This window comes from Salarias fasciatus, chromosome 14, assembly GCF_902148845.1.
Source record: "Salarias fasciatus chromosome 14, fSalaFa1.1, whole genome shotgun sequence".
NCBI lineage: Eukaryota > Metazoa > Chordata > Actinopteri > Blenniiformes > Blenniidae > Salarias > Salarias fasciatus.
In genome coordinates, this window is record NC_043758.1 from 5,703,463 (window position 1) to 5,715,745 (window position 12,283).

General features: G+C 44.6%; 1 protein-coding gene across 1 annotated transcript; it reads right to left on the reverse strand.

The window, feature by feature from the left end:
• Positions 1-2,181: 2,181 nt before the first annotated feature.
• ccdc92ba (coiled-coil domain containing 92Ba) lies at positions 2,182-9,646 on the reverse strand. The gene is made up of 4 exons (XM_030108897.1): positions 9,612-9,646; positions 9,121-9,261; positions 5,197-5,244; positions 2,182-2,882 (listed from the first exon to the last, which is right to left on the reverse strand). Exons 2-4 carry the CDS (start codon positions 9,251-9,253, stop codon positions 2,182-2,184), a joined length of 882 nt encoding a protein of 293 aa, XP_029964757.1. The 5' UTR covers positions 9,254-9,261; positions 9,612-9,646.
• Positions 9,647-12,283: the final 2,637 nt, after the last annotated feature.

The window sequence follows — 12,283 nt, forward strand, 5'->3', positions numbered from 1 at the left end:
ATGTGTGATATAGAGGAATCACTGTTATGATTCCTTTTGTCTTTTCAGTGGTGAATTTAAACCGAGATGCTCATACTGGGTTGCACCGGTGGCTTAGTGGTTAGCAGCGCTGCATCACAGTATGAATATCGGTTCTATTTCTGGATCAGGGGCCTTTTCTCTGAAATTTGCTTGTTCTCTTTGTGCATTCATGTTTTCTTTTCCCTCCCACAGTCCAAAAACATGTGCTTCAGGTCAACTGCTGTCTCTAAATTGGCCGGGCGTGTGACGGAGCATCTCTGAGGTTGTCCTGTGACCAGTGATCTGTTCAGGGTGTTCCCTTCCTTTTCACCCAGTATCGGCTGGGATCAAACCCAGCACTGATAGGACAGCACTGAAAGAGTTAACTGCATGCTAAGTCTCTATACATCCTATAAAAAAAAAAAAAAAAAAAAAAGAAAAAAAAAAAGCTGTGAGCTGATCATCAACAAAACACACAGCAGCACCAGGAGACAACATGAGGCAGGTGTCAAATTACAGGCAGAAGACTCTGGAATAACATGAACTCTGGGCCTATATTTATAAGATACACTTTTTCTTTAATCACTAAATTATAAATTTCCCTTGTAGGATATTTTTAAAGAACAAAGTAAGACCCTTTTAAAGATGTGGGTGACATGTTGATGATATGTAAAAGATATTTTAATGATTTACATCTATTTTGAGATAGACGTCACTAAAGAGAGCTCAGTCCATAAACACTCTGGACTAGCCTATATATTATCAATACATACACTGAACAAACCCATTTCAGTAGGTAGTGTTAAAATTGAAATTCACATTTAAAAACTTTGTCGCCAGCTGATTCCATGAAGAGAGTAAGAACCGCAGACGTTTTTACTGGTTCAGCTTTTGATAGTTTAGATTTGGAAATCCCTCCTTTAACAGGAAAATTACTGCAACTATTTCATGGACCAATATTTGGTGAACTCAAACTTCATTGATATAAGAAAATCACTCTGGAAAAATATGAACAAGTTTCACAGTCTGATTAACTGGTTTGTGAAGATTTCATCATTACTGTGGTGCATGATGATGATGAGGATGATGATGATGATGATGATGATGATGATGATGAATGATCTGCTATCAGGATCCTGTCCCTGCTAATCTCTCACTGATCCCTCCAGTCATCTACTGAATCGCTTTGTCTTTAACTTACATATATAATGTTACTACTTGTTCAATTGAGCTGATTTAGCTGTTTTTCAGTGTCACCTTTTGTCACTTTGTAGTAAAATACGTAATAGAATATCCATTTTTTTTACCCACTAATGATATTATATTAGTTGCTGAATTTACTCACTATAACTAAGTGAAAACATTAATTTCCATTATATAGAGCAATAAATAAGAAAGGAATTATTTGAATTTCACCCTGAAAAAGTCTTTCTTTAGCAGATAAAAACAACAGAGGCTTCAAAGCTGTTGCTACAGTCAGCTAATGCAAAGCACCGTGATTTAAATTGGGATTTTTTTTTCCATTAACTGTGTCCTGTTGCTCTGACGGCTGTTAATAGAGTGTAAAATTTAAAGAAAAGAAGAGAGAGAGAGGAAAGCAGTCTAAAAAAAAACAAACAAATCTCCAAGTCAATCGCATATTTGTATTTTCTAGGTGTAAATAGAGATAATAAATTTGAATACTAGCAGTTATGCTTAAAGGTCGTGGGCTTAAGAGAGTGAAAATAAAGTGATAGGTAATTAATTGTTGGCGTTCAGAAAAGTACTTTTGTTCCCACCTTTGCTGGTATTTTCAGCTCACATGGGGGGAGGGGGGCTACACAAACGTTTGGCCACATGGGGCGATGTACGGTCGGCCTTGAAAGGTCACAGTTGGTTTGGTCACACAACTGGGCTGGCGGTCTTTAAATGGCTGCTCCTACAGTCAAACGCTCCGCCACCGTAAATCACAGCGGCGGGGGCCGCTCCGAAATAAGGCCCCGGACGCCGGACAGCACTGTAAACAACTCCTTCTAATTTCAGACCCACTCAAGGTGCACTGACTCTGTCATGTAAAGATATATCAAAGTCGGTAATAAAAAGAGTCTGCGGTGGGTGTGATCGGGCTAAATGGCTAAAACGGGTCTGGGTGCAGAATAACAGTCTGACAGGAGGAGAGCTCCATACTGGTCACAGTGGTCATCAGTCTGCCTTGGTCTGAGCAGCAGGGGGCGCTGCTGCAGAGGTCACCAGTCTGTCCTCCTCCTCCTCCTCCTCCTCCTCCTCCTCAGCCTCTCTCTGCAGGCCCGGTGGAGGCTGTCTCTGGGCGGCGGCGTGCCTGGGACGGGCTCTGTGCCTGCGAGGGTGGAGGAAGAGGGCGGGGTCGGGCATGGCCGTGGGCTCCGCGGGGCCCATCACCTTCTCCACAGGCACACACTCCCTGGAGCGCTCCACCCGGGACGACGCCCGGATGCTCTTACGCTTGGGTTTGACCACGGGGGAGGAGGGCGAGGCTCCGGACAGCGTCTGGGCCGACAGGCAGTTCTGCTCGGCGCCGTACTGGGCCCCCTGGCCGCCGGCCCTGGCGAGGAGGCCCTGCCTCTGCTGCATCCGCTGGTGGTGCAGCTTCTGCCTGGCGGCGTGCAGCTGGAAGGACAGGTACGCCGCCGCCTCCGTCTGCTTCTGCAGCTCCGTGTTGAGGACGGTGGAGCAGTGGCTGCGGCGCTTGAGCTCCTCCAGGAAGTGGCGCTCCTTCTCCTTGAGGTTGGCCCTCAGGGCCCCCACCAAGGCCCCCTTGTGGCTCAGCTCCTTGCGGATCTCACCTAAAGTGCACTCCTGCTCTGACAGGTGGTTTTCCACGTCCCGACAGCGCGCCTCCAGCAGCTCCTCCTCCACCTGCAGGTCTGACGCACAAAGAGCAGACGGTCGGGAACCCTGCATCACTTTCAAAACACATGTAGAGGATGTGTTTTCCTCAGACTGTCTGTGAAAGAAGCATCGATTACTGTCAGAAAGATACATTTTATCCCCCTCATGACAGAACTTCAGCATCGCTCGCCTCTATTCCCCTCCAGCAAAAACAGAGCAAAACACACCCTCCTTCCATGTACACACACATCGATTCTTCACTCACAAATCCAGTTCAGTGCTGTTAAATGTATTTCCGCAGTTGCCTGTAATGTGTAACCAAAACCTTGATTTACAGCAGTAATTACACACGCAGTGATGCAGGACAGCTCCCTCTTCTCTGTAGTGAAGCTGAGCCTTTGTTTGGCCGACTGTTCACACACAAGCGTGACTCACAGATTGTTCACATCATATTTGTGTTTGGAGACAATGACAGCAGCAGCGAACAAGACGGAAAACAGCAAGAATCTGGATCGTCTCCAGTCTCCTCTCCAAATCTGTCAGGGATCGTTTGTAACACTGGAAATAGCTCAGTGGATTTGAAGACGGTCCAGGGGGTTGTTGAGCAGCATCATGATGTACCTGGACTCGGTATATGTTTTCTAAAGTGAGTTTTCTTCATATTAAATGAGGGTATCCAGGTTCATATGTGTTATTTTTACCATCGCTCTGATCTCCTGTCGACCCGCCCTGTCCTCCACCCAGCGCCGGCGCCTGATGCTCATGCTCATGGGTGGAGCACAGAAAGTGAGAAAACCAGACAAACAAATGCTGTTCGGAGCTCAAAGCTGCTTCACGTCTTGATATCAAGGCTCAGTTAAAGCTGCGTCATGAGGCTTCGTTTCCAGCGAATAGTCCTGATATCTGATATTCACCCAATCAAACAGATTCACGGAGCAGTAACGGAGAACGTTTCCCCACAGAGCTCCACATTCCTACCTGAGGCCTTTTCTGCTTGTCTGTACTGAGGCCAGCTTTACCACAGTATCCTGCCTAGTTTTCTATGTATGTGTGTGTGTGTGTGTGTGTGTGTGTGTGTGTGTGTGTGTTTCTTTCTTTCTTTCTTTTTTTTGTTTAAATTCTGCGGACAACCTTTGTCCTCTTTCATTACAGCAGAATTCCCTGGAGGCGAGTGGGTTCTGGATAAAAAGCCCTGACTCAGTGCAGCGCCCTCCAGACTGCCTGAGCTGGAGCTGGAGAGGGAGATTACACCCTCAGAGGCCGACTCTGACCCCTCTGCCTGCAGAAACCTCGAGGATGATGGGAGGTTTGGTGAATCCCACAGGCAAAGAGGTCTTAGATTTGAGAGTAAGACGGCGCTTTATGGGTGCAAATGTGAGAAAAGGCGAGAGGGAAGGTGTGTTTCTTTTCCCAGTTTGTCTTCTAGTAGTTTTTAAACAAGCGGATGGAGAAGAATACTGATAAAAAGCAATATTGTCAAGTCTGAAACTAATATTTGTTTTATGAAAACACAAATTTCTATTTAATAGGATCTTGATACCTCTGTATACCATCTGCACCTTAATCACACTCCTCTCCACCTCCTTCCCTGGCCCTACAACTCTTTAGTTTTCAGCAGAGTCTGTAAGCGGACACCTCCACCGGGACCTCGAGGAAAAACGAGAGCAGGAAAAGAAAAAGAGGATGGATCAATTTGTCCGGGTGGAAGGAGAACAGAGGGCTGAGCTGGTATTGATGGATCCGGGGATAACCTGTCCTGGAAAAAAGGAGATGGGATCTAATGGCTGAGTAATGCAGAGGAGCACGACTCCTCCCTCCGCTCCACACTCTCCACAAACACGCACATTTACAGTCCTTTACTACTGCTCCCGTTCTCCTCTGGCTCTAATTTTCCGTGACAAAATGGTGTCCGTCTCTGAGTCGCTGCATGCAGGAGGCCGGCAGCCAAACATGAGGTGTGTGTCTGTGTTTTAATCCTCAGCCTCCCTGTGCTGCACCGCTCTGCTTTCACACAGGATAATTGCATGTGTGAGATTTGCAGAGATTTGCTTCATCAGGCCTGTGCAGGGAGGGTCACGGTGTTTGCCCTCCTCATGGGCGAGGAGAGGGAGGAGGGGGGGGCGGCTGACAGGGATCTGTCCCCCAGAGGGGGGGATGGGACGGTGGAGGGACGAGGGACGTGACGCAGAGGGTGAGGTTTACTGTGATGAGGATAAACTTGCTTGGGGAGATGTAAACACACGTCTGTCTGTCTTTCGTGTCTCCAAAACTAAAAAAAAAAACATTTAGAGGAAGAAAGAGATCATTTACAGGAAATCAGATGTGTAAAGTCAGGAACTTTCAACGTACCGATCTGGCTCCTGCCGGGAGGCATCACCTTCAGCTCACTGGTCAGCTCTGACAAGCACAAGTGAGACACAAAAACACAGATTACAGAGGTGCCACAGAGAAAGAAAGGATTTAATTTGAGGTAGGTTATAGAAGCACGACAGCCCTGCTGCACACGGACATTTCCCGCTTGCTGCTGCTGGTTAGAATAACAGATGTCTGAGTCAGTCACCGGCGCATTTTCCGTTATCACATGCATAATTTATGAAACAAAAACTGAAACTTTACATCAAAGACTGAGGAGCTGGAGTCCCTGCTGTCACAGGGAGGATAAACAAAACAAAACAAAAAATATATATCTTTTAACCTTTCAAAACGGCGCCCCCTGTTGGTGAGCATCCAGAGGGTAAACTTTAGGGGTAAACTCAGGGCAGTTCAGTGTCACATGCTGGCATAGCCAGAGTTTTAACGGCTCTTGCTTTGCTTCAGTTATTCGGTTCTCGTGAAAGAAATGTGGAAGAATTGCTCCTGTTAGATGCATCCATCCACACTGTCTGTCTGTCTTGACATGTTGTAATTTATAGAATCTTCCACTTAGGTTATTTTTTTCCCAAGGAAGTTGTTTCCAAAGAAAGGAGACAGCATGTAAGCTGCACTATGTATTTATGGAGGCACTTAAGCATGTGCTGACTAATATAACACGATTATGTTTCGGTTTTAATGCTGACGAGGCCTCTATACGTCCAGACGTTAAGATGCTTGGTAGTAACTTGAGTCACTCACATAGAAAACACAAAAAAAGGAGTGAAATGCTGTTTCATTTCATGTAAATTTACAAATAAACCTCCACAGCTTTCACCAAACTCCCTCTGAGAAAATACATTTCCTTGTGTGTTGCATCCCTCGTAAACGCCGCTATCGTCTCAGTGACAGTGCAGATGGGTTTTTATGTCCCGCATTAGGGAATGCACTTCGCCAGTGTCATAAAAACACAGACAGCTAAGAGGCTCTGGACATTCAGCGGCTTGTGTGTATCAGGTTTGGATGATCAAACAGTTTTTCACCCAGCGGGAAGCAGCAGGGCCGACGACTGGAGCGACTCTGAGGATCTCACCGGGATCATCGCGCTGCCCGCCACTCAGGATCGGATCTCATGTTCGAGTCCGGCCGCTCTGCAGCCGTGAGGCCAGATCCGAAGGTGAAGTGGTGATGAAGGGGGGAGAGACTGCTGCTGTTGTCAGGCCTGCCAGTCATCTTGATGGTCATTGAACGCCTCGGGGAAATCCTAACGCTCGGCATATTCAGCGCACACTTCAGCACAGTCACGCACGTTGGTCTAAATTTGCTTTGTGTCTTTGTTCACAGAGCCATAGACTAATGTCTTCAGTCTCATTCATTTTAGTTCAACCCAGTTTGATCTCAGTGGAGCCATGAGGAGAAATACAATCTCAAATATGTCTTTATTTTACTACAAAAGAAGTGTGTGAGCAATTCTGAAATGATCCTATTCAAATGACGCCTTCTTAGAAAAGCTAATATGTAGAATTGTCATCTGATGTCCTGATTACAGAGTTTTGATGTGTTATGACTAAATTAAAAGATAATTCTGAAGTTCCTCAAGACAAATCTTCCTGTAAGGAAATGAGACAAGTAGACATTTATCACCATCAAATTATTGGTATCAAACACGATGAACCGTAAACGTTTCTCAAAGGAGAGATTTTCAGAGCGATTCAGGTCAAACTGGAGGGATGCGTGTTAGTTGTAGACTGCATTTCCTCTCTTCTCGATCCCCCCTGTCACACCCTTTCTTTTCTTCCCTCTGCAGTCAGCATAACACGCCCACCCATGCAGCTGGCATGAAGAGAGGCAGACACAGGAGGACGAGGAGGGGAGGGAGACCGAGAGACATCGGGAGTGAAGGGAGGGGAAGACGAAGGGGGCCGGCTCCGCCGAGGCACGCTCTGCGATTACTGGATTTAGCATTAAACTGTGACTGCCAAATGAGGGAGACCTGGAGAGCTCTGAGGTTCGAGTTATTATCCTCCCCTGCAACTGCCGGAAGGATCCAGGAAAGTTCATTTAGCCACAGGAACCCGATGGTTATAAATATTTCTGGAAACGGTGAAAGTGAGGCCCCTCTGCAAACTGCAACGTCCCATTTCTCAGGCTTATCTCCTGCAGCTTCGCTGAGTTTTCACCGTCTATTCCTTTCACTGATACAACCTTGAATTCTGCAAAGATGATCTTCAAGGACAAAGACACTCACGTGCTGCTAATCTATTCTCTGCCACACATCAGCACATCATACGTGAGTTTTGACAACGTGGTTTTCTTCTTCATTCGAGGAGACAGAGGAGCACGAGATGAGGAAACTCCAAGAGTTTTACAGAGCTGACGAGCGTGGAAGCATTTGGACTCAACCTTGCAGTCACCTTACAGACTGAGCTGGCAGCAAACACTGATCCCGCCTCCTGCTACCAGTTTTCCAGCCTCGTTTACATTCAGACTCCTGAACTTATGACCTCCGTCTTTATTTGAATTTTTGTTTTTTATGCCTGGACCATCATCGCATGATGCTTCCTGTCCAGAGGCTGTTGATGTTATTTCGTTTAAAGCATCAAACATTCTGTTTGGTTCATTTGCCATTTTAATTTGTTTCTCTTTTTAAACCAGAAACTATGAACAATGTGGGCTGAGCGGTGTCGTGACAGCAGAAAACTTCAATCGGTGAGAAAGAAAAAGGTGAGAGAACTCCTCACTGCCACGCACAGCTGGACTGGACAGATGTGACGGTGCAGCAGGACTACAGGAGGGTGGAGGAAGTGGTTTTTAGCACAGCTGACTCCGAGCCATCTCCCCCCTCCCCCTCCTGCACAACACAATCCTCTTCATATGGATTACTAAAGCTACAAAAGCTATGGATTAACCATAATGGATATATGTGTGTGTGTATCTTTCCGGGGATTTATTGTGTGTAAACAATAAACCAATAGATGTGTGTTGCTTCCCATTCAGAGATTTATTCTATTATTTTTTAGGGTTTTAAGTGACTTATTAGGAGGGTTTGGTTGGAGTGAGACTGGAGATCAATGTTGGAGAGAAAAAAATCCTTCTATAGCGCAATTAAATTAAACAGGCAATCCTCACGGGATTAGCAGAACCCAGCATGTGTGTGTGATCACACACACGTGTGCATGTTTGATTAAATGGAAGTCATATCCATTAGGCCCCCGGACAGGAAATGATGTAATCTACAGGAATGGCAGCATGACATCATGGCTCTGACGGACGCCGCACGCTCCCGTCTGATGATGAACAAAGCAAACACCATAAAGGAATCACAAGAGTCCCCTTCAAAACGCAGGGCTGTGGTTCAGCGCAAAGCGTCGTATTTCAAACTGGAGCTCTACCTGGACGGAAGCGGGAGACGGCCTGAGTCCAGGCTCAACGGATTAATATGAAGCAGAAAGAAAAACACTAACAAAAGGCCAGAGAGCGGTGTCCGTTCCAGCCAGTTAAGCCTGCTATTCAGAATCTTATAGTAAATCCTTTCTCTGAGGGTAAAAGGTCAACGATAGGGCTCCATGCTGATTAATGGAAGAGCTACAGCAGCGGAAAATACAAAAAGAGTGATGCCAAAAGAGGATTAGTGTGAGGGATGCTTCTCAAAATGAAAACTAGACGGATAGATACATAGATAGATAGATAGATAGATAGATAGATAGATAGATAGATAGATAGATAGATAGATAGATAGATAGATAGAGGAACTTTTCGTCTTCAGCTCAGTAATGCATGGATTAGTAAAAAGAAAAGCATTAAGTATAATTTGGCTCTTCACTCTCTGATCTCGGTCCTCTGGGGTCACAAAGTTATTTTCTTTCCTTCTTTCTCTCACACACACGCATACAAACACACACGTCGGCAGCACGCCAGCCTCACCTGAGCATCGTTTCTGCAGGGAGAGGATCTCCAGGTGGAGGCCGTGCAGCAGGGAGAGGTGCTCCTGTCTGAGGAAGACCACGCTCCTCTCCACACTCTCGATCTGCCGAGAAAGGCGGCTGTCGTCCCCCATGGCAGAGGCTGGAGAGACGGAGGGAGCAGAGTTACAGAGGTGGGGGCAGTTTCACTCCACAAGCCCCCCCCCCCCCCACATCTCCCTGGAACAGACCCCAGCTTTTATAACTTCAGCTGCTGACTTTGTCACAGAGAGCATCGCTCAAGTCAGTCACAGAGAGAAGTGCTTGTTCTGAATTGAGGTCATGTTGACGCTATAAATAAGGTATTGATGACCAGAGAAATCAGCAGGAAAAAGCACAAACCACGCACATCCTGTCAAGAAGCTGCCAGATCAATAACCTCAGAGAGTTTTGTGCTAGATAGTAAAAAAAGAAAAAGAAGAAGAAGAAGAAAAAGTCAGTTTTTTGACTTACCTCTGAATTGCTGCTAAGCACAGAAAAATGGAGAGATGTGACCCGTTATAAGAACCTCCCGGGGTGCCTGCATGCTGGCCTGCTGAGCTGATCCAAACGCTGCCGGCTGCGGCATTCAGTCAAACTGGAGCGACGACGCGCCTCTCGGACGCAAGTGACGCCGTTTGGATGGAGGAGGAAGAGGCTGGACGGCCGGGCGAAAAAAAAAAGAAGAAGAAGCAAACCCTCCACGGTGCATGGCACCGAGAAAGGCGCTGCAACATCTGCGTCAAACATCAGCCGCGAGGATGTGGCGCGAGAGCCCGGCGGAGTCGAAATGCGCAGTCCGGCTGGAAGGTGCGCATCTTCCCCGCGTTCGCCCACAGACTGAGCTGGAGCCGCGGGATGGATGGAAGAGCTGGAGGAGGAGGAGGAGGAGGAGGAAGAAGAGGAGGAGGAGGGTGATGAAAACAAGGCACCGCGGTCGGAACGTCGTACGACGGAGTCCGAGCGAAATGTGATTGGAGGGACCGGGCCCATCCCGACCGCGCGTCCCTGCGTCTGTGCGTCAAGGCTGCGCTGCGCGTCCGACGCTCAACTGCCCCAAAGGGAATCAAACTACTGACTGATGTTCTTTGATTTATGCTTTTTTTTTTCTTTTTTCTAATTAAACTCTTGCTGGATTACTGTTGGAAAGTATTGACTGTTTTCGCTGTTCTATTGTTTGAATTTTTGCATATGAATTGTTCAATTAAATGAACAAATGAACAAATAAATAACTAAATAAATAAATAAATAAATAAATAAATAAATAAATAAATAAATAAATAAATAAATAAAATCTGTTTAACTCTAGCTAAATGAAGTTTAACTCTAGCTGCAAAACATGTTTAATCTTTAAAATGGGACAAACAGCTATATTATAAGTATAAAACATATCTTAAACTATATCTTATGTTGCATTTATGTGCTTTTGTTGCAAGTCAGGACTCAGGAATGTGAACGTTTCATTTCAAGTTAACTGTTGTGATACCTGATTTTAGATGTTTCTCTCTATTTCATCATTTATTGTATAAGATGTTTCACATTTTAGCTGTTTTAACCATTTTTGAGCGGTTTTGCATTTCTTTTAGGGTCCGATCGGTTACTATTGGAATTGGTCATTTTCATTTCTTTCTTTTAGGAATTTCAGTCATTTCAGGGGTTTTTTTTAAAAGCCGTTTTTTCTTTTTTGTTTGTTTGTTTTCCCCATTTCTTGTGCTTTCAGTTATTTTCCCTATTCCATTTGTCCCCACAGAGACATGTGTCTGCAGAGCCTGGGGTTGCAGACTTCTGCACTTCAGTATGTGACCAGGGAAGGACACACCAGCAGGGTGCAGTGTTTTAATTGAATACCCATTGACTGAGCAATAATTTCAGTCTGGACCTGCTGGGGATGAGTTCAGTGTGTGGACTACTCCTCCTGAGACAGTGGTGTTGTGGTTTGCTCTCACATCCCCACAAAAATATCCCCAGTTTGAGTCTGTGCTTTGGAGGATTTCTATATGTGGAGTTTGCCTGCCCTCCCTGGACATGCGTGGTTAGATGAAGAAGATGGACTGATTTGATTCCAGCACCATGGACAGAGATGATCTCTGCAGTGGTTCTCAACCAATAGATCAAAGATATCACCTAAATTAACGGGCTCAATATTCAGATAAATAAACCATGACACCATCTCATAAACCAGCTCAACATATATGACACTTTTCAGGTGTGGGAGGACGAATCCCATCTGAACGACGTTTCTCAAAAACTACAGTGCTACTTTTAAATCTCAAGTCATGTAAAGCAACGGATATACCTACGTTCAAAACGCTTTTTAAAGATAGAATATATAGATTATATAAAAATGGTACTCATTTTGGAAACACAATGTGTGTTTCTCCACTAAACAATCAAGCTATTGGCCACTAATGCGATGATCAAAGGGTTTCAAATATGGGCACAATCAAATTTTACTTCAATATGAGTAAAATTCCATACTTGAAAAGTTATTTTTAAAACTGTAAGTATACCCAAGAGTGCTATTTGTTTATTTATCTACCAACCTGCTGATAAAAAAAGTTGATTATTTGGGTTTTTTTTAATCCAACAATGAATACATGATTTATTTCTGATTATAGTTCAGCACATTTAAAATAAAAACAAAGTATTGTTCACTTTGAATGACCAAAACAAAGATAAAAGAAACCTGTTACCGACAACATCTCATGTAATAAAAATGAAACATTGGTTAATAAAGGCTGCATAAGCTCCCAAACTCTCTTAAAGTTAATTCTGAGACCAATAATGAATACAGAATGAAAGAAACGTGACTTTGATTTCATTGATCTTTATTTAGACATAAAAACAAATAATGTTATTACTATAAACATAGAAACAGGAAATTTAATTACAAAACAATCTCTTCCAAAACATGAAAAAATAAAATGGTTATATATATATATATGTATATGCATATATACACACACACTGTTACATCCAGATGTGACGGTTTGGTGGGCGGAGAAAGCAGGTGAGTCACTTTCTGGGCCTCGACTGGTTTGGATTGCTTCAATTCAAATCAAACAAAGGCTGTGATACGGACTCTGGTCTTTCTTCATTCTCACTGGTTGAGAAGATTTTTTTTCAATTAAGAGTTTTAGTACATA

Coding starts and splice junctions, on each gene's coding strand:
- ccdc92ba (XM_030108897.1), bottom strand. CDS start 9,253: ATGGGGGACGACAGCCGCCTTTCTCGGCAGATCGAGAGTGTGGAGAGG. Junction 5,245..9,120: donor CCTGCAGAAACGATGCTCAG/GTGAGGCTGGCG, acceptor TGTGCTTGTCAG/AGCTGACCAGTGAGCTGAAG. Junction 2,883..5,196: donor TCCCGGCAGGAGCCAGATCG/GTACGTTGAAAG, acceptor TTTGTGCGTCAG/ACCTGCAGGTGGAGGAGGAG.